Source organism: Opisthocomus hoazin, chromosome 2 (assembly GCF_030867145.1).
Source record: "Opisthocomus hoazin isolate bOpiHoa1 chromosome 2, bOpiHoa1.hap1, whole genome shotgun sequence".
NCBI lineage: Eukaryota > Metazoa > Chordata > Aves > Opisthocomiformes > Opisthocomidae > Opisthocomus > Opisthocomus hoazin.
In genome coordinates, this window is record NC_134415.1 from 98,057,958 (window position 1) to 98,085,739 (window position 27,782).

At 40.8% G+C, this 27,782-nt stretch overlaps 1 protein-coding gene across 4 annotated transcripts in view; it reads left to right on the forward strand.

Moving 5' to 3' along the window:
• COL9A1 (collagen type IX alpha 1 chain) overlaps positions 1 to 27,782 on the forward strand; it is a 73,072-nt gene that overhangs the window by 15,847 nt on the left and 29,443 nt on the right. For 2 of the 4 annotated variants that reach the window (XM_075414580.1, XM_075414581.1), the window contains exons 1-18: positions 5,069 to 5,149; positions 6,268 to 6,342; positions 6,902 to 6,937; positions 7,066 to 7,128; positions 9,485 to 9,538; positions 10,110 to 10,145; positions 16,371 to 16,394; positions 16,705 to 16,758; positions 18,433 to 18,486; positions 20,537 to 20,569; positions 20,660 to 20,716; positions 21,441 to 21,494; positions 22,763 to 22,816; positions 25,283 to 25,336; positions 26,735 to 26,788; positions 27,247 to 27,300; positions 27,481 to 27,534; positions 27,651 to 27,704. In XM_075414580.1, the coding sequence (XP_075270695.1) occupies positions 5,078 to 5,149; positions 6,268 to 6,342; positions 6,902 to 6,937; positions 7,066 to 7,128; positions 9,485 to 9,538; positions 10,110 to 10,145; positions 16,371 to 16,394; positions 16,705 to 16,758; positions 18,433 to 18,486; positions 20,537 to 20,569; positions 20,660 to 20,716; positions 21,441 to 21,494; positions 22,763 to 22,816; positions 25,283 to 25,336; positions 26,735 to 26,788; positions 27,247 to 27,300; positions 27,481 to 27,534; positions 27,651 to 27,704 (936 nt within the window). In that variant the 5' untranslated portion in view covers positions 5,069 to 5,077. Of the gene's footprint in view, positions 1 to 4,418; positions 4,497 to 5,068; positions 5,150 to 5,191; positions 5,213 to 6,267; positions 6,343 to 6,901; positions 6,938 to 7,065; positions 7,129 to 9,484; positions 9,539 to 10,109; positions 10,146 to 16,370; positions 16,395 to 16,704; positions 16,759 to 18,432; positions 18,487 to 20,536; positions 20,570 to 20,659; positions 20,717 to 21,440; positions 21,495 to 22,762; positions 22,817 to 25,282; positions 25,337 to 26,734; positions 26,789 to 27,246; positions 27,301 to 27,480; positions 27,535 to 27,650; positions 27,727 to 27,782 lie in introns of those variants that run through there. The other 2 variants (XM_075414577.1, XM_075414579.1) reach the window with 2 other exon arrangements.

Below are 27,782 nucleotides of genomic sequence, written 5' to 3' on the forward strand. Positions count from 1 at the left end.
TCGATATTTGCTGAACAGGGATTAATTTACATCATAGAACAGATTGTGTCCATGTATTGTAAACAGTCACCTCAGGTTTTTTCACCTTATGAAGTCTCAGATTCAGAAAGCTGAACCCTTGCTGTGGAAAGACAAATAACACCAGAATTTGCTGTACTGTTCTAAGGCTTTGGAAAAAGATGCAAGGAAAGTGAAGCTCTAAAAACCCATTACAGAGGTCTAGAAAAATGGATAAAACATGTTTAAAATAGCTCTAGAATGAGATATGTTTAAATAAGTGTAGCTTATTTTTGGTCACTTAACAAATGTACAAAGAGTTGATAATCAGACTTCCCTTGGAACACAGATATTATTGAGTAAAAATTGTAGAAAATTTTCACCTGAAAATTGCTTAGCTGAGTAGTACTTCCGCTGAAGGGCTGTCTTCCCTGGAATCATCCCAGAGGCAGCAATAGCCCAGCGGGACACAGGGAGCCAGTTCTCCCAGAAGGGACCTGCAAGCGTGCTCTGAGCATCACGGTTTTCCTTAAAGCCTATGATACTGCTAAATGCTTCACTGTGACTGATGCTACATTGAAAACACTACCCTAGATACTGAGGTCTCATTTACACCTTACTTAACCTTCACCTCTCTCATCTGAAGCACCAGTAAGACAACTGAATTGCATAGCTGACACTGAGATGTGCAAAGCTGTGGGCATTTGCAGGCATTTCCATTGAATTTAAGAGGACAAAATAGTGGACAGACAAAACTAATCCAATTATATCCGTGCTGACTAAGAAATTAAGATGAAACAGAAATTCTGCAGGAATCTTGGAAAATGGATGTCAGAAATATTGACCTGTGAGTCTTAAACGATTACATTTTAATAATATTGCTGTATGATTACCCCTGATTTATATGGGGTTCATTTCTGAGAACTTTGTGCTTGTACATCATCCCTAATAACACCTTGTATTGATATTGATAGAACATCTACAGAAGACATCTCCAAAAAACGGCGTCCTTTAAATCAGCTTAGTATGATCAACAAGATCATTGAGAAATACTGGCAAGGGAAAAGGTACCTTGACAGCAAGGCTAGGACATATTCACCCTCTCTCACCTCAATCAATGGGAGGCCAGTCACACCTTTTACTACCTTGCCAACAAAAGAGATTTATTTTTCATTAAAAAAAAGTCAGCCAGGTCTTATCTCAATTTTTGCTTCATATAGCCTCAAAACAGTAACAAAAGCTCTAAGCAAACGAATTACAGAGCAACCACAGTTTATTTTTAGAAAACAACGCTTCCTGACTAAGCAACTGTGAACTAAGAAATGTCAAATTAAAGATGCATGTTCAAAATATTTCAACTCCTTTTACATTCACATTATGTTACAGTGTTTTGTAAATAATGCTAGGTATTTTTTCTGTATAGGATGCCTGCCTCATTTATTCAGACTTGTTTTGCGTGTCTTGAACTCATGATAGTACCAGGCTTTACTTAATGCTCACTACCCAAATCCCATCTTGAACAAAACAAAGTGATTTGTTGGCCATTCAAGAGCATTGGAAGAAAACACAAGAGACCCTAAAAGGATTTCCTGGCTCAGTGAGTCAAGTTCACACTGCAGCAAGCAATCACATCTTATAATCTCATTAATAAATTTACCTCTATTTTAATATTGATTATGTTCAAAGTTGAAAAACTGGGTTCAAACTTCAAAAAATATATACCAACTTTCTAGTAGTATTCTCTTAAGACACAGATATTGGCACTTGGACAGTCACCCATCAAAGTCTAACACAATCCAGTAATTAGCGTTTTATCATCTCAAATCTTTCTCACCTTAGTACAGAAACCAAAAACCAGATACACACACAAAGAAGAAAAAAAGACAAAAAAGAGGCAGTGATTATCTACACAAAACCCCCAGCATGTGCTGATGCAGGTATTGGCTGCTGGTGGTATGTCTTAGAACTCATTTTTTTCAATGTTTACAGAATTTGTGCCATGTCGTAAGTTGAAAGCACAGCTCAAGACTATTGATTTGTTACAGTTGTTGCTGATCAGCCCTTTTGCCTAACCCATACCCAGATACTTCATTTCAGGCACCCAATTCCCTCCTTCCACCACCCCCTCCCCCATGCAGGATGCTGTCTAATGTGGCTATTTTGATTTACATAATTTGTCAGCACTATGTAAGAATTGTGAAGCAAAAACAGGTGCATTCAGTGGCATCGGTCTGCTTTTTCCACAAAGACATCCTTTTTTTTTTTTACCACCTTTTGCCCAATTTACTTGCAAACTTAAAAGTTTCTGCAGTATGGGAACCTTGCTCATTCGGTCTCGCGAATGAGGGAAGCATTCTAAGGAAAGAAGTGTGGGATCACACAACTTCAGACTACATACCGATTAAATTTGTATAGGCAACCTTAATTATGGTATTTCTGAACTACTAAATGGATGACTTTTCAATTGTCATATTATATAATTCTAATTTAATATTAAACAGACAAACTGAAAAAGTAGAAATTCTGTCGCTTAAAGCCATGTCTAACTTAATTTAAATCAGAAACAGGTTATTATTTAAGTCAGAAATAGATTAAAAACTGATTTAGAGCCAGTTATGGACCTCTTTCCCTCTGCAAGTGAGCTTCAGAGGTGACTAATGTAAAGACTCAGGATGCAGAATCTAGTTGTATGGTATGAAATAAATTGTCATGTAGGTATTGTTTGATCCCATTTTTATGCCTTTTTGTGAATCCTCATCTTCAGATTCCAGATACCCTCTTATTTTTATTATTGTATTGCTGCCCTGTGGTATTAAATTGTAGCATACATTCAGTTCTTCTATATGTATATTATGATATTGAGCTGTCTATTATTAAGGACTGGGAAAGGTTTTAAAGTGATAATTGGATACAGGAGGTAGAGAATTGACTCACAGATTGTGGTGTCAGCTAACAGGTAAAAGAAAGGAGGGCACTGCCTCTTCGGTGCTGCAGTCTCACCACTCTGGCAACTGCCATGACTGCAAAGTAAACAGAAGAGTAGAAGTGTGCGAGCGAGGATTTCAGGAGTGGCAGCACTGAAGTGGTGAAGGTGAAAGCAAAAAACAAAAAGAAAAAAAAGGCAGCTTGTCGATATGTGAGTGTCTTGCAGAGATCTTAAAGGACTTCACACTGAAAGCATTTTTTAGCTTTAGCAGTCAGTACACAATTAAGTGAATGGAAGGATGGTGGCGGGAGAGGAAAGCATCTCAGAATGACAGTCCACCTCCTGCATTGGTTCTAGGCTGGGTCTGAAGGGAGCAATGAGGTATCCCAGAGGGAGCACAGAAGGCAGCCAGGAAGCACCCAGACGTTATACTGTGGGAGGGATGGTGGGGAGCTACTTTAGTCCAATCACATATGAAGAAAGGCTCTGTGAAGCAAAGAAATAAGAAGTGAAAGCCCCCAAACACTCACTTCTATTTTCAGCTTCTCAGAAAAAACAAATCAGGGTCCTTTCCATACCAGGGCTCTATGGTGCAACAGGAAAAAAAAACACCCCAAAAGTTTCTTTCCCACCAACCCTTCAGCCATCCATAATGAAAACAAAGGAGAAGCAGCCTCTGAATTTTATCATCGAACTGAGAAATCTCTGGGTAAACTACTTGTTAGTGGTTCATAAGCTAAGCTGATACTATGCGTAGTGGGAAGGGAAAATGACCCAAGACTTTAAAACTAGATACAATAAATGCGCACAATTTAATATGCTTCTCATTCTTAAAATTCCATGTGATGCGTTAGATATCAATGGATATACCTCTGAAGCTGTATGTTTGAGCTATTCAGCAACTTTCAGCAAAGGCTATGTTTTTCAATCTATCTAGCACACCAAGTGAGTCTCGGTTGCAGTTTCTGAGGTTTGCCTTCATCCTGTGCCATTTTCCAGTGCCAAACACAAATGTTCAAAGCAGACGTGAAGTTCCCCAGATGTATATCACCTGGCTGCAGACTGTTGCCAGTGTGCAGATGATCCCGCTTTCTGGACTTCTCACGCTTGGGCCACGATTCTGCCCTCGGACCTGACGTTCTTCACGGCCACAACCATCCACTTGGAGAAAAATCTTATTGCGGGTCTAACAAAACCACCACACGGCGTGAAGAAAAACGCCTGTGCTGATGAAGAACATGTGAAAAATGACACATGATGAATCTCGTGTTCTCTATAAGTCCCTCGACAGGTTTATGGTCCCTCTGTAGAAGGCCTCCACAGTTAGGGGTGGGGGAGCGCAGGGTGGGGATTTGCTCCGATACACCTGTAGCCACTATCACTAGATACCTGCCTGTTTAAACATGCTGTTAGCTGGTTTCTGCTCCTGCTGTTACACCCCCGGCCAGCGTGACCCCCCGACCCGAACTAACGTCATCTTCATCTCCTTTGCCAGTTCGAAATCCAGTGGATGGTGATCCACTGCGACCCTCTGCGACCCCAGCGCGAAGGCTGCGGCGAGCTGCCGGCCCGGGTGAGCCACCTGCCTGCCCCTGTCCTGCTCCTGCTGATGCCCTTGCCCCTGCCCCTGCCCTGCCTCTGCCCCGCCTGCCCCTGCTTTCTCCCCTGCCTGTCCCTGCCCGCCGGCGGCAGCCCACAGGACCCTCAAGTTTCCCCCCGTTTCCGTCCCGAGATGCCTGCTTTTACCATATCTGCCTGGAATTCGGTGCCTTTAGAAACCCAACTCCCCCGAGCAGCAGCCGCCGCTTCATTTTAACCCTTCCGTGACTTGCTTTCTCCCCGCCCGCTCGGGTGGGAGACTGCTCAAAGCTGCGCCTTGCAGACGGGAGGGGGTTTCGCAGCCGCCCCGCCGCCTCCGCGGGGAGCCTGACGGCGGGAAACCCCTGGCACCCTCACCTTGTCCCCCCGGTGAGGTGAGGGTGGGTGTCCAAAGCAGCAGCAGCAGCAGCGGGGCAAAGGGTTAAGGCGCTGCCGGCTCTCAGTCCTCCCTTCGCCGGCCCTCGGCTTTCCTCCAATCCCCGCGACCCTCCCCACGGCGTGGGCGAGAAGCCCTGAGGGGCTGCAGCCGGGCCGCGGGCCGCTCGCTCCATCGCCATGGCCCGGGCTCTGCGGGGCCTCCTGCCTCTGGGGCTTCTCCTGCAGGCTCTTTGCCTCTGCTGGGCGCAAGTAAGTTTATTCTGACTTCGAGTCTGTTTTTCTCCCTCGCAGATCAGCCAGACGGTGATCGAGGTGAGTGTGAGGGAAGGGACGGCACCCTGTGCGGGGGGAGAGGGGCTGGCGGCCGCTCTGCCGTGCCCTGGCACCCACCCGCCGGGCGGTTTTGGGCCCTGTTCTCCCCGCACCGCCCGCGGCCGACCCTGAGGCGGTGCTGGCGAAGGCGAGCTGACCTCAGGGCGGTGGGTACCTTGTGCGTCCGCCTGCGTGGTGCTGCCTGGCGGGCACCAAGCCGCTGCTGGGTGGGCTGTTACTGGGAGGACTGGTACGGGGAGGAGAGGCGACCGGAGCAGCAGCGCTGTGGGGAGCGAGGAGCCCGGCTCAGGGCCCCAGGGAGGCCCCGGACAACCTCCTGCTCACAGAGCACCGTTGTGGGGCCGCGGCCGGAGGAGAACAGAGCCCTCCATTATAGGGACGGAGACCTGTGAAAGCCTTTTCTCTGGGTCTCTGCGGGCTGGCGGTGCCTCCCGCCTCCCCCCCGGGAGCCTGGCGCTTGGAGAAGGCGGCTCTGTAGGTACCTAACCCTGAGGAAACGGGGAAACCGCTGAGCCCGGCAGCGGAGCAGGGAAAGGGCTGCTCGAAGTTTCCCTCCCTAGGACGAACTCTCAGGAAGACTGTCTCCTTCGTGTTGGCTGAAGGAGTAATTAGAGTAGCTCAGCGCATTTCAGCGCTTCGCGAAGAACACGCTTTTTTGTTTCTGCCACCCTGTCACTGCCGTACGGCGTTGGGATCCTGCTGGCGCGGGGCGTCGAACCCCCTCCGCCTCGCCAGGGCCCTGCCAGCGTCGTGGGGCGCAGGAGGGCGGCTGGGCCCAGGGAGGGGAGCCGAACGCCTCATCCCCGCTCTGCCTGCCGGGGGAGCGTTGCTGGGCGTTGCAGCGACAGCTAAGATGGGGTGCAGGGCCTGTGGGCCCTGACAGGTGTGGAGTGAGGACGCAGCTCCTCGTCACAGCTGTGATCCCCAGACTAACCCATAGAAGCCCCCTCTCATAGTTCTGCTTCCCCCAGACTGGCTTTCACAGGTTTGCCAGGATCTAATTGCTGCTTCTTTTTGTTTTTACTCCTTGTCAGAGAGGTCTCCCTGGTCCACCAGGCCCTCCGGGTCCACCAGGGCCACCAGGAGTTCCCGGTATTGATGGCATAGATGTAAGTGTTTCGCATGCCCTACCCAGGAGATGCCTGGAGCCTTGCCTGCGTTGTCCTTGCTGTCAGCATTTGACCCTGAGGAGACTGAATTTGGCTGGAGATCCACACAAGAATTGATGGGTCCCATACTCTGTAGCGGGCAGGGGTAGAGGGGAGAAGGCGGCCTTTCAGATTATCTCCCATATGGAAAATACAGGATTATTGATTTTATGTAATCAGCATCATATGCTGTGACCATTTGCCTTAAATGGGGTGTAGAGGGTTTATAATTCTTATCTCAAAAGGGATTACATAGTATCACTCATACTAAAGCATCATAATGATTTGTGGCATTGTTCCTGATTGGAACTACTAGGTATTTTCCTCCAATTTCTGTCAGAAGTTTCTGTGATTATTTCTATTAGTCTATAATAGAGATCATGTGGATTTAGTATTAATTTCCTACAATAAGAATCAGTTTGGGATTATTCCCAACAATCTGTAAATCAGCGTTTTTTGTGAGAGACTATAAAAGCTTGCTGTATCTCTGATTAATATTTTCCTTTTCAAATCTTGTTAGGGGGAGAGAGGTCCGAATGGCCCCCCTGGTCCGCCGGTAAGTGATTTCAGCTACTTTGCATTCCCTCCTGCAAGAGGAGAGGTTTTCAGTTTTGTTTCTGCTTCCCCTGGCTGTCTCTACTTCGCTCTCTGAAAGGTGCTTAACTGTCCATTTAAATCCTGAAGGGTCCGGATGGGGATGCAGGCAAACCAGGATCCCCTGGCCTGCCTGGAGAGCCAGGAGCTGATGTAAGTACACTTGATTTTCTGGAATTTCCTCTTTTTTTTTTTTTTTTTTTTTAAAGAAAAATACCTGGTTTTATTCTATTTCTGTAGAAGCGTGACCTTCTTTTGAGGTCTTTGGCTTCCTCACAGCTGCCAGTGCGTGCCAGTGGCATGGGCAGGGGAGAGTCGCTTTGCTCCGAGCTGAAAGCTGCTCTCTCGGCGGGACACAGCCAGGCTGAGGGCAGGCGGGGTGGCTGCTGAGGAGCAGCGCAAGGGTGGTTGGGTGCTGCCACCCTGCTCTGGAGAGGGCGCCGGGCAGCGGTGCTCGGGGGGGGGGGGGGGGGGGGGGGCGGAGGTCGTGCTGTGCCTTCTGGAAGCAGCCCCAGGGGTGAAGGGCAGGGCAACAAGGGCAAGAGGGGGACTCAAGCCGAGGCAGTTGGTGTTTAATCCCCAAGGAGGGGGTGTGGAGGGGTTGTTTTTAGGTCTCATTAATCTCTCCTTCGCTAAGCTGGAGAAAATGGGAAGGAAAAAAATCAGCTGCGAAGGCCTGATGTTAGAGTGAAGAGTTATCTTTTCACTAAATTAAAGCTTAAGAATGAATTTTAACTCAGTTTCTGAGGAAAAACTGTTATTCCAGACAAAAACTTCCCAGAGTTTAGCCACTGCAGAGCCTGTACCTGCTAATAGGTCTTCCTTTCTCTGTGGAAAATAATACAAAATAATAAAGTTTCAATATCATCTAGTGCTGACAGCCTGTTCGGTTGTATCTCTTGGATAAAGTAGTGGCAATAAAAACACCTTCACACATTTTTGGGAAACTCTTCATATTTCTCTTGAGAGCAGTGTTTGAAAGCATTTCTTGCTATGAGGCAAGATTGCTGCATTAGTACATAGATCTTATGCCAGGAGGTAGGCAAGTTTATGTTTCATTTACGTAAATGGTAGAATACTTATAATTTAAAACATCAAAAATAAATATTATATACAACAAACAGGTATATTAGAGAATATTGCAAATTATGTGAATGATAAAGCCTAATATTTATTGAAGATTGCAATACTGTTAGAGGTTAATTTTTAATTTGCTTTTGAAAAAGATTTAGTGGACATGAAACAGTCTTAAGTTAAACTGTTCAAATGTCAAATCTGTAAGAGGAAATGGGCTTCTTGTGAGTGGTATCTCATACCACTTCATTTTTTCCTGAAAACAGTACAGGACGACAACCCATTTGTACATATCAAAACCCCATAAGCCGATCTTTAAAGATCATTGACTCTTATAATTTTCACTTAAGGCATGGTTTTGTTTTCCTTGCCAGAATTCATGGTAACACAATCAGGTGAAACAGAATGTTTTAAACTCGGCTTGGCTTTTGGTATTTGTTTGCACTTGCATATTCCCTTGTATTAGTGGATGAGTGAAACTGTGATACTAGAATACTCTGTTCTGAAATGGTGAACCGTTTTGTTTTCACTTGAAGACAAAACAAGGGACCTTGTTGTACTCGCAGTGTGCATTCAACTTTTAATTGGGGTTTTAGATTTACAATACCTTCTTCCATTTTTAATTGGTGAGGCAGGTCTGACTTTTTAAGCCTTGCTTTAACTTCACAAACTATTTCAGTGTCAGGTTTAATAGACTGAGTAAAGATACTGTACAATAATTGTCCATAATGATCTTAGAAGCTTTTGAAAGCAAATCATTAGAGAAACCATCCCTTTCAGTGAACTCTGAATTGCTGGAAGTCTACCGAAAAAGAAAAGTATTGGACAGATGTAACAGCAAGGCTTTTTTTACAGATATCTAGAAATTTCTAAGCCATATAAGCTGGATAAAATTCTGGAAACAAAAGAAAACAAAAGAACTCTGAATGAATTCATAGTTATAGTATCATTATTGCTTTTAATTTTAGCCAGATAGACAAGTGTGGTTCAATGACTATGCTCAAATCCAGCCTGGTAGCTTTGTGTTTTTTTTTTGGTTTTTGTTTTTTTTTTTGGTTTTTTTTTTGGTCAATGAATGATTTATTTGAAATGGAAAACACTTACAGTTGTTGTTTTTAATCTGAGCCATGAACTAAATTAATCAGTCTCCCACTGAGTGGAAGTAAGATCATGCAAGATCACGTGTTTAGTTTAATTGTGATTTAACTGAATAATTTTGGAAGGACACATATCACAGACACTGATGTTTGTCACCAGAATCTAGTACTCTGAACTTGGGCACTTCTATCTGTACATGTAAATAGGCATTTGAATTGCAAGTCTTCTGCAGTTACGTATTTAATTGCCTCATTGTTCTACATTTTAGAATGTTTTCTGTTGTGATTAAGACATCGCTGTAACCTTTGTATTAACATTGTATACCTTACTTCCAAAGGGACTCACAGGACCTGATGGCTCACGTGGAGCCACAGGACCAAAAGGACAGAAGGTAAGAACAAAATTATGCATGAAATTGTGGGATTTTTTTAAAGCAGGATTTTTGTTTGTCTCTATGCAACTAATGAGATGCTGCAGCCTTTCTTACAATAATAAAACATTTATAGAATATAGACCTGTTGGGCTCTTTTCACTCACTACAAAGCAACTTCCATTCTCCCAGCCAGCAACATTAAGGTCAAGCATCTTCAGTAATGGTGAGGCTCTTTCCATCTTGTTGTACTGCAACTATGCCATAGTAATATGCAGTGGAAACCAGAACAGTGAAACCTGACTTCCTCAGCAATCAGACAAATGAAATATACATAGGAAGTCAGAGTAAGCAACATCTTTGAATTTTTTTTTTTTTGAGAATAAAAGGCCTGAGGCTGTGTCTTTTCAATATTGAGAAAGTCTTTCCTTTCTATGCAGTCTCACTGAAACCAGGATAGCATTAATGAATAATACTTGCAGAATATGTCCACTAAATGATACCCTTCAAAAGGCAAGAGAATCTTCCTCTATGTTGTTTACAAAACCTTACTCTAATGCCTCTTGAAAAACTCCATTTTTATTTCTTAAAGGGTGAGCCAGGACTGCCAGGTGCTCGTGGACTGCCAGTAAGTAATACATTCAGTATATGAAGAGGCTTTTTAGACCTTAAGTATCGATATGAAGGATTCTTACCAGTAAATGCAGTGAAGAAAAGCCAGAAGCTATTTCTGAGGTTTCAAGGAACTGATAAGATATTAAAGTAGTACATTAAGGAACCTTCCTGTTTTTGTATAAGAGTGTGCAGATATTCATGAAAGGACAAGTTTGGTTTGTGTGCTGTGGAAGAGAAAGGAGTGTGTGTGATGTGGTCACAAGTTTTGAATGCATGCTGTTCTTTTCCATCTCTTTGTGAAAATGCTGCAGAGACAGGAGAGCCCGTGTTTTATTTGCATAAATTAGTCTTCAGTTATTGCTGTATCAGTTCCTTGCCATGTGTTTAAATGGGATCACTGAAGTGTAAATGCTGTGTGGGACTTCCTGTGCTGTTCCATATGAAAACAAGACAAAATACGAGAAAGGACATGTAAAGCGTACTGTTCCAGTTGGCATGCAGATGGATTTAACGTCCTTCACTTGGGACTGAAAATAATTGTGAATTTTAGGAAATTTGGAGGATTGAAGAAGTAAATGATGGTTGGCATGTAGAAACTTAGGTTATGTAGGAAACCAGGAAAAACCTAAAGGAAAGTGAGTAGTGAAACAAGATGACTGGCATGAAATTGTAATAAGGCTGCACGTAATTAAAAATGACATTAATTTTGGGAAAATTATTGGAATTAAATAGAAGAGGCATTGTATTCTGACATAGCACTCCTTGCTGTGAAATTCTCTGTCTTTGTATCTTTGTTTTTTTGACCCTGTCCCATTAACGTTCATTAAATTCATGTTATACAATCATTTTGATAATTGGCCAGAGAGGAAATTATAATGTTATTCTTGAAGACATTACATTATAGCTATGTTCAGGCTTAAGAGCAATTATTCTATGTGGCCATTTGTGTTTAATTTTCATGGATGCTGTTTCTTACCTGAAAATCTGGAAAATAGGTAATGCTTTTATAATGGCTAGTCAATCTGTAGACTCAATATATGTGCTAAATTTAGTCACAGAAAATAGCATAACTGAGGTAGCTTTTAGGTAGACTTGAAGGGCTTTTTCTGTTTATTTTCAGTTTTTGCTGTCAAATAGGTGGGGAAATAATTTGTGTCATTTGCAATGCATTTTAAAATGTGTAGCTGGAATGAAGAGATAGCTTAACTGTCAGATATGTTAGTCAGATGATGTGGAAAAAAGTGTACATGAGAAGAACTATTACGGGAGAGGGAAAAATGGGGAATTAAAAGTGAATTACTTGAACTACTAGGTTAAAATGCTCTAGTATTTTAGCCTGTCAACTGAAATAAAACCTGACTTGGGGAAAATATGCATGATTATAATATATGTATATATATGTACACAGACTAATGTGAGAACAAATAATTTAAGAGCCTTCAGAAAAAGTGGATGTATAAAACATGCATAAAGAGGGTTAATCTCAACTTAGAATCATAGTATCATTAAGGTTGGAAAAGACCTTTAAGATCATCAAGTCCAACCATTAACCTAACACCACCATGCGTGCTATACCATGTCCTGAAGTGCTGTATCTACATGTTTTTTGAACACCTCCAGGGATGGGGACTCCACCACTTCCCTGGGCAGTCTGTTCCAATGCCTGACCACTCTTTCAGTAAAGAAATTTTTCCTAATATCTGATCTGAACCTCCCCTGATGCAGCTTGAGGCCATTGCTTCTCACCCTTTCACTGGTTACTTGGGAGAAGAGACCAACACCTGCCTCGCTACAGCCTCCTTTCAGGTAGTTGCAGAGAGCAATAAGGTCCCCCCTCAGCCTCTTCTCCAGACTAAGCAGCCCCAGTTCTGTCAGCCACTCCTCATAAGACTTGTTCTCTAGACCCCTCACCAGCTTTGTGGCCGTTTTCTGGACATGCTCCAGCACCTCAATGTCCTTCTTGTAGTGAGGGGCCCAAAACTGAACACAGTACTTGAGGTGCGGCCTCACCAGTGCTGAGTACAGGGGCACGATCACCTCCCTACTCCTGCTGCCCACACTATTCCTGATACAAGCCAGGATGCTGCTGGCCTTCTTGGCCACCTGGGCACACTGCTGGCTCATGTTCAGCCGACTGTTGACCAACACCCCCAGGTCCTTTTCCGCTGGACAGCTTTCCAGCCACTCCTCCCCAAGCCTGTGGCATTGCATGGGGTGGTTGTGGCCCAAGTGCAGGACCTGGCACTTGGCCTTGTTGAAACTCATACAGTTGGCCTTGGCCCATCGATCCAGTCTGTCCAGATCCCTCTGCAGAGCTTTCCTACCCTCAAGCAGATCGACACTCCTACCAAACTTGGTGTCATCTGCAGACTTACTGAGGGAGGACTCAATCCCCTGATCTAGATCATGGATAAAGATATTAAACAAGACTGGCCCCAAAACTGAGCCCTGGGGAATACCACTCGTGACCGGCTGCCAACTGCATGTAACACCATTCACCACCACTCTGTGGGCTCAGCCATTCAGCCAGTTCTTTATCCAGCAAAGAGTACACCCATCCAAACCATGGGCAGGTAGTTTCTCCAGGAGGATGCTGTGGGGAACAGTGTCAAAGGCCTTACTAAAGTCCAGGTAGACAACATCCACACCCTTTCCCTAATCCACCAGGTGGGTCACCTGGTCATAGAAGCAGATCAGGTTGGTCAAGCAGGACCTGCCTTCCACGAACCCATGCTGGCTGGGCCTGATCCCCTGATTGTCTTTCCCATGCCCGGTGAGCGCACTCAGGATGAATCGCTCCATAATCTTCCCCAGCACTGAGGTCAGGCTGCTAGGCCTGTAGTTCCCGGGATCCTCCTTCCGGCCCTTCTTGTAGATGGATGTTACATCCGCCAGTGATCTGAGACCTCCCCTGTTAGCCAGGACTGATGATAAATGATGGAGAGTGGCTTGGCCACCTCCTTTGCCAGCTTCCTCAGTACTCTAGAAGGGGACATGTTACTATGGCAAAGCAGCAAAGTGGACCAACTTGTCAAAGTAGAATGCTGATTCCATTCAGAGCAGCACTTACTTGATTCAGGCCTTTGTGACCATATTTTGAGACTGTAAATACAATAAGTCTGTTGGCATTTTGGACTGTTGTTCAAAGGTTAGTGATTTTTGTTTGCCCTGAAACTTTCAGTCTTCAGGTGATAATGCTTCAGTAAACCTCTGTAGGGATTGCATTTGGAGTTGTTCTGCCTCCGCTTAATAAGTAGCTGGACCTTGTATTTAAAGGTGAACATGCAGGAATATTTATAATGAGGAAATGAGATTTCTTAGTTACTTAAATGTAAAGAAAAGATGGATATGCTTAATCACCTTGTGTTATTACCTTTGTAATGGTTAAGGTTAAGGTTAATCCTTAGAGCTCACGTTTTAGGCAGAAGCCTGGTGTTTAAATTTCTAGCTCCACAGTTGTTAACCCATATATGCTGAATCCATATGGAAAGATTAACGCTCAAAATAAATCTTTATGGGCAATTCCATTTATACAAGCTTTCCTTTTGATGAATGGCTTTAAGTTGCTGAAGAAATAAAGTGATTAGTGGAAGTTTCTCAAAACGGCCAGTACTGGTCATCTCATCTTTAGTGAGATTAAACTTGGAGTAATGAAACCTAATTAAAAAAAGAAAAAAAACCAACAAGTGTAGGAGTGGTAGTGCTGGAGTGTGATGGTTCTAATGCTCAGATTCAGAGACTTTTGAGAAGCTCTTACTACAAGTATGAAGTAATGGGGCTGTTTCACCTTTGCAGGTCTTTGCTTTCATCCATGAGGCCTTGTTTACTAGAAACACAGTGAGCACACTTTTGAGTCTGCATATAGTTACATTATTGGATTTAAGTGTAGTGATGCACTGCTTTGAATTCAGTCAGTGGCCTTTTGCAAGTGGAGTAATCTCTGGATGGTTATCCAAAGTCTTCATTTCCCACAAAAAAACCTTGCTTAAATTGTAAAAATGCTCAGTGCAAACAGAAAGTCAGAAGCCTTGGCTACAACATTAATTAGTTTTAAATTATTATCACTGTTTTTCAAGCTTATCCAGTGGAATTTATTGGCCAACTGAAAGAAAAAAAAAAAAGGTATCTAAGGCTTTATATAGAGCATTTGCTTTTCTGCTTCTGTCACCCTTTCTTCCCTAGAATGTATCCTGGCAGTATTCAGTTATCTTCTTTTACTCTCCCTTTCCTCTGTGTTTTCCTGCTTCATCATTTAGTTTTAATTTATTCTCTTTGTGTCATTTCTTTTGTGGATAAGTCTCAAATGACATATTTACAAAATTAGTAAAATACTTCTGATTAATTCAAGTACTTCACCACCAAATATGCTGATGTCTGATGTGGCCCTGGTAAGTGGACCTGGGGCTGCTATGTTCAGTGCATGTATTGCACCCTTCAGTCCATTCTCTCTCTGTTAGGTTCCCTCTAACTCTTCTATTAGCTGATATATTGCTAGTGTTTACAGATCTGACATATGGGTAGGTTTGTGTGTGTTTAGTGATAGAGAAATTTAAAATATTTTAAGGTCTGCTAAAGCACAGCTTCCAGCACAGTGAGCACATACAAATTCTGGTATGTGACTCTTTGTAGTGGATGGCAGCAGGTCCGCGTTGGTGATGTGGAGATACTTGCCAGATCTACAGGGTGAGTGTCTGTCTCTGAATAAGGTGATGACAGACTGTTGGTTACTGCCTGTGCCCACGCACTCCATGTGCTCTGTGGATCGGATAAGCACTTCCAAAGCAGGTGGCAGGCATCTGGGGAGGTAAGGCTGCAGTCCCAGGCTGGGTGGAGAGGCTCCCCCTTAGGACATGGGTGGAGATGGGAACGTGGGCAGCTGGTTGGTGTCATTAACTGCTCTGTGTAGGTCCTTACTGGCTGATTGCCCTGGAGCTCTCAACTCCCCAGTTTGTTCTGCTTGCAGGGAGTTCATGGCCAGAAGAGTGGAGTAGCTGTGTGAGAGGGAGGCATGGATTGCAGGGGGACAGCCCCTGCTTTTGGGAGTCCTAATTAGGAGGGCGAGGGGATGCAATGGAATGGGCACAGTGGGGGAACTGGCTTCTCCTGGGCCTGTGTGTGGGCTGGACAATAGTACCTGTAGCTGCTTCTTTTGGTACCACTGACTTTCCCTGCCACTGTTACAGACATGTTAGCAAGGGGTACTCCAATGGGAACCTACAAGTAGTTTGTTTCCTTCTTTCAGAGGCAGGTGATACTATAATATCAGATAGGTGACACAGTAGAAGTTTAATTTGTATAGTCAAATGTAGACATATATAATATTATGAATTGCAACAAGGGACTATTAAGTAATAGCAAAGGAATTATGTAGGTTATGCAACATGAAAAAGTTTACTTTCTGCTGTGTATTAAATGGTTAAAATGGAATTACTTGGATAAAGGCTTGAAATTTTCCCTGTATTATACCAAGTTTTCTAAAGACAACCTTGCAGATGCCATCCTAGTATGATACTCTGTGGCTTTTAAACTCCAGTTAAGCCCAGGTGCTTTATTATGTGAAATCTCCTGAAGATTTAGGTACGTGGTTTTATGTGCTGGTGTTTCATACACATCATTGACACTGTTCTCCATAAAATTATCCATTTGCTTTAGTAATGCAAGACTGAGGGATCTGTTTTCTTAAAGGGCGTGTGTTGTCCAAGTAGGCAGAAACACATTTGTGTCTTGGACACTTCTCTTTAAAATGATTGAGAGAAGTACTGATGGAAAATGTGAACAGGAGCAGTTTGTTGTTCTTTCTGATTACAAAAAGGTGCTAGTTTAATGGTTTAGACCTTGGAGAAGCACTGGCAAAAAAAATTTCTTCTTTATTATCAATTTAAATGCATTGTTAGAAGGAAATGATTATAGCATAGATACATGTTTTTCATGGTGCTTGATAATTAGCTAAACCCAAAGGATTTAATGTTTTCATTCCTTTGTGGAAGTATATGTGTTTGTAAATATGTGTAAATACATGTCACTGCAAGGCAACTTAATAATTTAATTTTTCTCTTGATATTGATTATTTAATAATAAAATTGATATTTAACATTAGTTAAACAAGTTTTCAAAATGATTTTTCAGAATCAAACATCAGTTCTTTGTACCTTTTCATGCCAAATACTCTGTTCTTGGCAAACAGCTGGACTAGGTGTGGAACCCTCCCACATTTCTGACCTTTTTTCATATTCCACAGGGCAAGGGGCTTCTTGGACCACCTGTACGTATGATTTTTACAATTCCTAAATATACTGCTTAGTGAGTCTGTTTAAATATTTAGTAAAGGTGTTATACTGTAAAAAAAAAAGTAATTCGGGGAAAAAAGAAACTGTTTTAATCCTGATATTCTATGTCTATTACATATGCTTCTTCAGCTGCTACTGAGGTTACTGAGGTCTATAGTATATGGGGCAAGAATACTAGTGTCTGAATGCATAGTTGTTTGAGAGAATTACATGTTCTCACTCCTTGGATGCTTGTTACAGAGGTATTGTATGGTCTAAAAATACTATTAAACTTGGTTGTTATAGGGTCCAGCTGGTGCAGCAGGACTTCCTGGGGAAGTAGGTCGTGCTGGTCCGCCTGTAAGTACTACCATGTTTGCTAGAAGGTACTTATAGAAAAAAATGAGTAATTACTGTGCCGTTTACTTGGCTTATAACAGCACTTGAAAACATTTTTTCCTCTACAGTGGTCACTGGTAGAGGAAAGATTGTGTTTGAAGCTCATTAGAAATAAAAAATATTTAATAGCACAAAGTCAAGGCCACCCATTAGATTAGAATTAAATGTTTCATATAGTGTGCCATGCTCCACTTCTCCATTTATTAAAGGAAAACTAAAATCAAAAAGCAAACCTGCCAGAAATATAGAAAATGTAAAACTCAGCATTACATGCAGACCTTTAGCTTTGTCCTGTCTTCTCACATACACATTATGGTACATGACCACATGCTATTTCTCTTTTCCATTTGCATATCAGTGAGCATGGCAATTCAGTATTTCTTCTCCGTTCTTATTTTAAGTGTGACTCCATCTGCTGACCTCGCTGCTAAACTGTGCACTCATTTTCAGCACGCTGTCGTATTGTGACTCCATAGTTTACCACTGAAATGCAAATTGAAACCAGTTGTTGACCTTTTACTTGAAATCTGAAATAGCGTTAAGATTTTGTTTAATGAAGCCTACTTTTGAATACATACCTCTCCCCATGTGTTGCACTAAGTCATATAAATAAATACAAAAAAGAATATTAAAAACTGCCAATTTGTTTCAGAAGAGGATCCATCTAGCTCACTGTCTTGTCTGTAGCAAGGGCAATAATGGATACCTATGGAAGGGTACAGGCTATTTGTAACATGACGTTTTTCTGTCATACTGTTACACATTCTGGCAGTTGACAGTTCAGACACTGCCCGAATCAGAAATTGCATCTGTGCTGCCGTTTTCAAAGCTATATATGAGCTTATCCTCCATTAATGTAGTCAGTCCCTTTTTTGAATCTGTTCATATCACAGGCCTCCACAACAGATTGTGATAACGAGTCCCACAATGTGATTATACATTGTGTAGAAAAGAAATATTTCTTTTTTAGTGTTTTTAAACCTATGGCTCTATAGCTCATGCAGTGTGAGAATTAGTGATTTATTTTTCTGTATTCATTTTGTTCATATCATTTATTATTTAATAACATTTCAAACAATATTGACATAGTATTAAGTTAAAGGGAGGTCCCTGTCAGAATATTAGATTTATTTTGGTTAAAAGCATTCAGAAAAAATACTTTGTAGAGGTTCTGTGTTTTTACTTCTGAAAGCATTGTACATCAAAACTTCACAAACAGGAGAAGCTTCTAACTTGGTAGATTCATCTTGGGCTCTGAAAAAGGGGATTTTTTCCTTTCTGCTCTTTGGGCATTTTTGCAAGTTAGTAGTATTCTTTTAATTCAGAACTTAATTAACAGTTATGAAGCAGAGGAGTGCATAGATGATCCTGTGGTCAGATGTTTCTGTTTTCTAAAGCAGATGAAAATTATTTGGTTTTTGTGACTCCTATTCCACAACATGGCTTCCATTCTATTAAAAAATTGGTTTTCCCATTCTACTATGGGAGCTATGTTGTGGGCTTCAGTTTTAATTGGCTACCTAGCCTGTCCTTTAGTAGCTGCTTCATTTCTCACTGTTATTGTGTGGTATAACTATGTAACTGCTAGTTTTCATTATTACTATGAATCAACAAAATTACTTTGCCCTTTTTTAGGGAGATCCAGGAAAAAGAGGGCCACCAGGGCCACCAGGACCAGCAGGTCCTCCGGTAAGTGATTGCCTTTACTATGTGTTAATGTCTGAATTATAGAATCATAGAATCATAGAATGGTAAGGGTTGGATGCGACCTTAAAGATCATCTGGTTCCAAACCCCCTGCCATGAGCAGGGACATCTTCCACTAGACCAGGTTGCTCAGAGCTCCATCCAGCCTGGCCTTGAACGCTTCCAGGGAGGGGGCAGCCACAGCTTCTCTGGGCAACCTGTTCCAGTGTTTCACCAACTTCAGAGTGAAGAATTTCTTCCTAATCTCTAATCAAAATGTGTCCTCTTTTAGTTTAGAGCCATTGCCCTTTGTCCTATCACTACATACCCTTGTGAAAAGTCCCTCTCCATCCTTCCTGTAGGCCCCCTTTAGGTGCTGCTTGAATAATATTTCTCCTCAAGTCCTACAGCTGAGTCCTACAGCTTAATATCAACTTTAGAATTTCAGCAGGCTATATTAATTCATAATGTCTAGAGGCTTGTGTTCAAATCCTGAGATAAAACTGATTTAATCATGTCAACGCTTGATCTTTCATTTAGAAACCAAGTTTCTAGTCTTTATGGTTATAAAAGATAGTTTGAAATGCAAACTGTGTAACTTCTGTCATGATGTCTTCCCGTTTCTGCAAATGGACTTAAACTGTAACTCGTACAGGTTTTAAACTTCCCTGTGCATTCTAGCATTACTGTAAACGTAGTCTTCGTTGGGCCTCACCGGTAGCACTTCAGCAGAGGTAGACTTTTCTCTGTTAGGAGGAGAAAAATTTAATATTTGGCTCATAAGCCAGAAATGTATGCTCCTAGGTTGGTTAAGTTCTAATGTCTTTCTTGCAACCAGGCCTGCTACTTGCAAGGGATAGAAGAAAGCTTTACATCACTGCTTTGCCTCTGTAGGGGGAATGGTTATTTTCTTTGAGCCTCATGGGAGGGATGCGTGTTATGCCTTCGTCTTGTGGCTATTTACCTGCTCATAGAGATAAAATGGAGCGTTTTGGCAGACACATTGGAGGCTGGGTGCTGTGAAATGCAAACCACTGGGAAACGTGTCATACTAATGTCTTTGTAAAAGCTGTACTGTACCTCTGCTGGACAGACCCTAAATTCATATGCTTTATTTATGCCATATTTCTTGTTATGAAAGTTACCAGAGAATTGGCAGAGGCATTGTAAAAAGTGTGAATGGTAGAGTGGAGAAGAGTATTTAGGAAACAAGTGAAAATGAATTCTCAGTAGTGGCGCGTGCTGCTTCTATTCCTTGACAGTTTCATCCTTTTTAGATTTCTGAAGTGCCATGATCACACTCCAGTTGATGACATTATGGACGCAAACATAACCTCAGCTTTTTTAAATTCTGCTGCGTAAAAGTAGACCAGCTCATTCCTTAAACTCCCCTATGCTTCTCTCTGAAACAGCGTGCTCCCTCCCACTGGACTTCAGAGAATCCAACTACTGCTGTGAAATCATATTTCTCCCTGTTGTGCCTCATAAGCCTCCCGTTAGCTTCCATGAAGTACTTGATTTAATGCGAGGAATGGCCTTCCCCCCACTGAGTCCATCTCGTTCTACACTCATCTTTAGTTTATTGCAATTCCATTGACTGCCAGACATCTCACTTGTCTACCAGTACTTGTGTTGTGGGAAGATTATTTTCTCTGTAAAGATCTGAATCTTTTGCTGAATGGTAGTAAGTTGGAGAAGTAAAAGTTATTACAGAAATTGTCTTGGGTTCTGTTGGAAATTCATGGGGTTTGGATATGTTTGCTCTATATTTAACAGAAAATATGTTTTAGGTAGCTTAAAAAACCACAAGAAATACTTTGTTTTTCAGAAAAGTTTATCTGAGTTAGAGGACAGGATTTTGCAGGTACCTGCAATCCTACAATAAAATCCTACCATTTAGGTGCTTTTCATGTTGGAGGTCTTTTGGTTCATTATACTTCTGATTTTAGCTTTAGATGGTGTTTTTTTCTCTTTTGTCTAATGTCTATATTGTCCAATAAGTCTGGTCTTATTATTTCTCTTTTACTGACTTTGATTAATTTTATTTAATTTAGGGAACAATTGGCCTGCAAGATGGTGACCCGTTGGTAAGATAGTTGTCCATGTTTTTTTTTTAAAGTAATCTCAGACTACCTTATTCAACCTATGTGGGAGTAACTCTGTGGGTGCTTTTCCAGTGTCCTAATGCTTGTCCACCTGGCCGCCCAGGACACGCTGGCTTAATGGGAATGAAGGTAAGAGAATCTATTTGTTCAAGCATTCCTTACAGAAATACTGTCTGAAAGCACTAGGGAGGGTAATTGCTGGCTTGAAAAAAGGGCAGGTCACTGTTAATTTCAAAAAAAACATTGCATCAGTGTGAATGCTGAGGGTTATTTCAACTCTCAACTGCCAAAATAATGTCACATTTTTGAAATCTCTTACTGCTTCTGTAATCGTCAGGGTAAAATTTATGTGTGGTCCTGAAAGGATTAGAGTATGTAAAGGATTGCTTCATTCACTCTCTGGACTGTTTGAAGTCTGACTCCAGGAATTATAAATATTCCCCCAAATCCTTAGTCTTTTTTCCTTATTTCTCTCTTCCTGGGGGACTTAAAACACACTACATTGACATGAACACTTTTTGAGTCTCATTTCACATAAGATTTTTTTATATACATTCTTTGCTAGTTTCTAGGAATACTGTTGGCCTGAGGAAATTGTTATGGAGTAACATAAGAAGGAATACTAACCTGCCTAGAAATACAGCCTTGTTAAATCCAGGAGCAGATCTTTTTGAACATGGTACTTCATATGTGGTGTTAAGTAGAGAAGTGAGGAAGCAGTGATGAATGGGGATTGCAGAGAGAGCAGCAAGATAGTTCTGAGGAGCCTGTGTCTGTTTTGCAAAACTTAGGATTTTTTTTGAATTATATCTATTTATTTATTTATTTGTTTTATTTTTTACATTTATTTTAGGGACAGAAAGGTTCAAAAGGAGAGTCTGGTGAACCAGGAAAACAAGGTTATAAGGTAAGAAAGAAAAGGAGGAAAATCTGCTGTTGTTTTTAGTAAGCTAATAGTAGTTTAGGCTCTTCTTCAAAACCAGTATTATATTTTGTTTGAACCATTAATTGTTTTACCAGAATGCATGAATAGATACTACATATCATAATGCTCCAGAGTAACCAAAGGCATATTTCTATTCTTCATTCACCTGTACTCTGTATTTCTTATGATGCAGAAGTCATACTCCTCTTTCTTTTTATTTTTATCATTCAATTATTAAGGAACTCATGGCAAAAACTGAAGTAAAATTTATTAATTGGAAAACTTCCAAGCGTTTAAATGTGGAAGAATTATGTGGACTTACCACGTAAATTGTGGCATAGAGGAGTAGTAACAGGAAGAATGAGAGGGAAAAATATATTTGAGAGGGAAAGGACATGGTAGAAGTTCATAGGCAAAGAAAGATTATAGCTGTAGTAAGGAGGCCGAGTCCGATTCAGCCTGAAGACTGAAATGTGAACTCTTTTAAGGTGTTTCAATTGAATTAACCGTGTTTAATATTGAAATATTTGTAAGAAAAGTTGATGAGATTTGGACTGCCTCGGTCCATGCTTCAGTGCTGGAGGAAAACATCAGAGAGAAGGTTTTTAACAAAACCTCTGCTCTCTACTCCTAAGCATATTGAAAAGAATATTAATTTATTAGGAACGGCTCACCAATTTTTTTCCTGGATGTTGAGCAGTTATGCTGCAAAATTTTGTTTGGCAAATTAAACAGGCATTAAGTACTGTTGTTCCATTAGTGTGCACTATCATTGTGTGAGAGAGGTTATCATCTAATCCAATAGGGATTTGACCAGATAAGGCATTTTACCATTTTAATTTTCCAAAAATTCTGAAGCACAATGTGGTATTGTGATGCAGGGCTACTAGCATACCCAGTCCATTCACATATAGGATTATACCTTCATTACACTTTTAGTTTAAAAGAACAAGAAAACATAAAGAGATTAACATCAAGAAAAAAAGGAATGACAGATCAAGAATAAAATACCATTATTCTTCTTTATACTGGGGTTGCTTTGAAATTACCCTTTTGACTAATAGTTGAATGGAATGTGAACCTAAACAAGTATCTGTCTATGTTCTGAGGAAGTAGCGTGACTTCATTTGGCTTTCCTTCAAGCAGGACATGATGACAGAAAACAGTAAGTAGTAAATGTACCTCCTACGACGAGAGAGCAGTATGCACAGTATGGATTAGCTACAGATGTATTCCTTTTGCTTTGCCAGGGTGAAGAAGGGGACCAAGGACCCAGTGGTGAAGTGGGAGCTCAAGGCCCACCAGTAAAGTATTTCCCTTTAAATAGTGCTACCTATTTGCTTTATTATGGCTTATCTTTTTTTCTTCTTGTTGGAAGAAAACAGGTATTATAAAATCTCTGCACCTTTCTCTTTACTCTGGCATATCATCTATCAGTGAAAGCAGAATTATTTGAATCCCTCCAAAAAGCTACATTATTGCTTGGCACAATGCTCTAAAAAGTCCTATTGAAAGGCTTATTTTTAAAAAAGTATTTCATGTCCTAAATTTTGTATTGTGCTTAGATTGCACAAATAGTTGGGTGGGTTTTTTTCAGGTTTGGTTTTTGTTTGGTTTTCCCTTGGCCTTCCTTTCCATAATTTTGATGACTCTGACTTCATTCTTGCAAAGCTAGTCTTTGCTTAAAACATGGTTAACTATGAAATTCAGGCTTAGCTAAGACTTGAGGATGAAGTAGCAGCCACTGAAGAACAGATTTTTTTTTTTAGTTTTTAATTTTTTTTCCTTAAGTTTTTTCTTTTGCATGCCAAAGAAGCATCCTTCAATCACACCTATGATTTTTGGAAGTATTTTCTTGTCCTGCCTTCACTTGACTTCTTTGTTCTGGCACATACCTCCTCTGCTTGTTTCCTTGTGAGGAGCTCTTCTTAGGGTTACCACAGCTGAAAAAGCAATAGCGAAGAGAATATAGGGGTCATTCTAAGCAAGAGAAATAGATGTAACACATTTAATTTCTACAGTTTATTTTCTGATGGGGTCTTATGCTTTTTTCCTAGGTGTGAAACTATTTTTTTAATGCCATTGATGTCCAGATGTGATATTACACAGGAGCTTGCCTTTATGCAGATGACATCCAAATCCTAAATTACTGAATTCTTTATGAACATAAGACAACATAAACTTCCAGATTAGGACTAGAAAAAGATAAAGAAAGAACAGAGACTAAGGAAAGGAAAGGGTGTAATCCTTCTTATGCTTGATGCTGAAAAATGTAGCCCTGATGCTCAGGTGCACAGAAAGTACTTCTGTAAGATGCAGCTTCTGCTGTCTGAAGGGTCTGTGGGGACAATTCATTTAACTCAGTTTGGCAAAGTTCTTCAATCACTGTGAAATAACACAGAATTAAAAACCAATAAGAAATTGACTTGCAGGTTTTTTTTTAAAATGCATTACTCATTTCACTTCACTGTTTCACCAGTTGATGACCTTACAAACAAGCTTTAAAATAATTGTTTCTTATTAGAATGTAGCATTCATAATATGCAAAAAGTGATACAGGGTAGACAATCTATGGAAGCGACGATAGACAGTGCTTTAAAGGCATAGATGGAGAGGCTGTAGACTCTGTTGTATTTTCTTGTACGTTTCTTACATAAACAAATGTAAAGCTCAGATCTATAGAAGGGATTATGAATCCAGTCTCCACAGCAGCACCTGCAGTCTGACACTTTTATGTAATGCACTGGCAAGAAGACTTGCATAACGTAGCCACCTCTGGGGGAGGTGTTGCTTTTGATAGAAACTAGTGGGTACTGTAATGTGTCTGCTTCCCTCTCTGATCATTAGACTGCGGGGGTCTCCCCTGTTGCGCTGCTCTAGTCACTGCTGCATGATCGTGATTTTTCTCACCTTTTGGGCTGACAAAGCTTTAAATGTGCTGTGCAAGATTCTTATCTAACTTCATTAGAAGCAAGTAAAAGGGCTGCCCATCTGTGTTCTGGTCAAAGAGTATGTTTGCCTGTGCTGCGTTGAAGTGCCTGTAGCTGTTTCATTAACACAGTTGTAGTGCATTCTTCTTGTTGCAGGACAGACACGTTACGGCTAAGGCTTTGGCCTCTCTGCAGAGAGGAGACATGTCGTGTAGTTTAGGTCTCAGGAAGAGGAAAAAAATTGAAACCAAATTTCCCATGCGACTGTATTTTGAAGGGAACTGACAATAGTTATGATACCCTACTGCAGCAGGATGTATCTTCTCAGTGCAGCCTCTCAGGTGTGGTGGGCGTATAAACTTAGCACTTGTATTCTCGAAAGCCTTGCCCAATTTTGTTTGTCTCTAGAGTTCTGTAAAGTCTGATGGTACCTTTCTTCTGCATCTGTCCTGTACCCAACTTAAGAAAACTTAGCACTTTTGCAAATCTGGCCTTCGTATGTTCCTCTCACAGTGGCTGCACAGGGACAATCCTTCAAGTCTGTGGTAATCAAGAAGAGAAATCAGTGGCTTTTTTCAGTCCTTAAGGCATATTTGCAGTTATATAATTCAATCTGATAGTTCTGTTATTCTTTTAAGAAGTCTTAAATTAGTAAAATATCAAATTATCATATGAATTAAGTATTCTAATACAGAAGTAGCTGGATTTCTCCTTTTATACTAAGGAAATAGTAAAAAAAGTGTAAAGAAAGCATGTAGAACTCTGAGTCTTCTGTCTGAAAACTAGGACAGTTCTGATGAAAAGACTTAAGCAAAATTTGAATATATTTTTCATTTTCAGGGCATCCTAGGTATCAGAGGTCTAACCGGTATAATGGGAGCCAAAGGTACCAAAGTGAGTATTAACCTTTCTTTCCATAAAGTGACTTGGATAAAAAAAAAAAAGTTACACCCCTGAATGTTTTTAAAGCTCATTTACATTTATCTTTTTTTCCCCTGCATTTTCTCTCTCCCACCAGGTGTATTTCCATAGCTACTCTACTTCTGGTTAGGAAGAAAGGCAGCTTGGTCCTTCTGATTAATGAAGCACATGTACTCTTCACACCTTTCCTTGATCCTTGTATTTATAGTAGTTTGACGTGTATGCAAGGATGTAGTTAGCAAGATAACAAGTTATAGCAGTTATAATCTACACCACCTTTTATTTAAAGCTAAAATTTATTAAGTGGTCCTTCCTCTGATTTGCATCTTCCTGAAGCTTTTTGCTTCCACCGTCCTAGTTTTTGTCTGGATTTTTTATTGAGAGTTTGTTCTTTTTCCATTCTTTCTCTTGCATCTTTTGTGTCTGAAGTTGCTGCCAGTGGGATTCATGTTTATATGGGCTCTGACTTTGCTGGGTGATTTTCCTGCTGTTCATCAAAGTGTTTCTAACTGTTATTTCAAAACTGACATTTCTATTCTTATGAGCTTACTAAATCTATATGGTAAAAATTTCTGGAAGGAGTAAAATGCAGCATTCATGCCATTGTCTCCTTCTCCAGAAATGAAATCACGGAAACCTTATTCTGTGATTGTCTGTGTTCAGAAATGACATCAAATTTGTCCTAATTATGAATCTTCTCATGAGTGATCATTCCTAAGCTCTCGGATACATTTGCTAAGTTATTACTTAACTTTGCTTTTCTGGCATTTTTTGTATCTTCTAATTCTTCATAGTTATTTGCCTACGTTTTTGTGCTGTTTTGTCTGTTTGAAATATTTACTGCATGTTTGAAAAATGCATTCCTTCTTGTCTATAATCTTTTGAGAACATTTTTTACTCTCCATTTATAATTACTTACAGGGCAGCAATTGCATTGTTTCCTGAAACATATGTGATAAAAATAGCTGCACTGTACTTCATGATTTCTCTTCACAGTTTGGTGCTATTCTATTATGCTCTGAAGGATATTGTGTTATTAAGGAAGACACAGACATTTTCTGAAGTAGCTTGAAAAGGTCTGCCTCCTCGTTGTCTGATGTGATTTTTTAGAGAATGAATTGAATGTCATTTTTTGAGTGACATTTTTTTATCATTAAAAAATATTTGCTTTCATAACTCCACAGAAACCCTAGGTTAAAAAAAAAGTTCACCAAAATTCCTTTGTTTTTTTTTTTTCCTCTTTTAAATGAGAGCTATGAAAAACCCTCAGCTGTAGAGAGTTTGCAGCTCACAGCAAACCAGGAGGGAGCACAAGTTGTTAGTGTTTCAGCACTTCATTTTAATGTCCTGTGTTACCTACTTGTTTTGTAGGGAGCTCGTGGGCTTGATGGTGATCCTGGTCCGCAGGGTCTTCCTGGTGCACCTGTAAGTAGAGTGTGTGTTACCAAACGCTTCCCAGGGTTTATCCAGTTACATATTAAGTCCTGAAACTTTGTGTCTGTAAATCAGAAAAGCCCCTGATTAATCCAATTCCAGTGATTCCCCACAGGTGAATAAATGATGTCAGTGATGTCAGGTCCAGAATTGCTTACTGTTCCCAAGGAATTATGGGGTACATGAACACATTTTAGTCTCTTGGTATATTATTGTTACCTCTTCATTCTGAGTGCTACTGTGCATTAGGGTGGCTTGGAATTTTTCAGGTTTAAAACTGGAAAATATTCATTCATTAGAACAAAACCTGTAAAGGGCAAGTAGCTGTCAGCTGCAGTTTTAAGAAACTGCATTTTTGAATATTGTATGAGTTCAAGGTTTTTGCTAATAAACACAAGTAAGTTTATTCTGGTTTTATTGCTAAAAATAATATTTTTTTTTTCTTTTAGGGGGATCAAGGACAGAGAGGTCCACTGGGAGAGGCAGGTCCAAAGGGAGAAAGGGTGAGCACAGACAAATTTCAACTCGTGTTGACTTGCAAACTTTGGTTACTTATAGCATATAAACATACAGTGTAATTGGTACTCTCAAAGTAATGCATATCTGAAGGAGTATGTGTTGACATTCTTTGCATGTCATTTCAATGTGTTTATTCTCATTTTTAAAATTATTGTTATTCTTAGGGCCCTCAAGGTACAAGAGGAATAAATGGTCTCCCTGGGCCTAAAGGAGAGTCTGTATGTATATTTCATTTCTTCATTTGCTTCACGTCATGCTAATTTGTATATCAGAGTGCCTGGATAAAATCTCTCCAATACAGTAATTTATTTGTTTCTTTTTTCTTTCTTTCAAGGGCTTACCAGGAGTTGATGGCCGGGAAGGTATTCCTGGAATGCCTGGAGCAAAAGTAAGGCACAGTTGGTGTATGTCTGAGCTTTGGTAGTGCCCTAGATTTGTTCACTCATTTGTGGCTTTTCATTGTGCT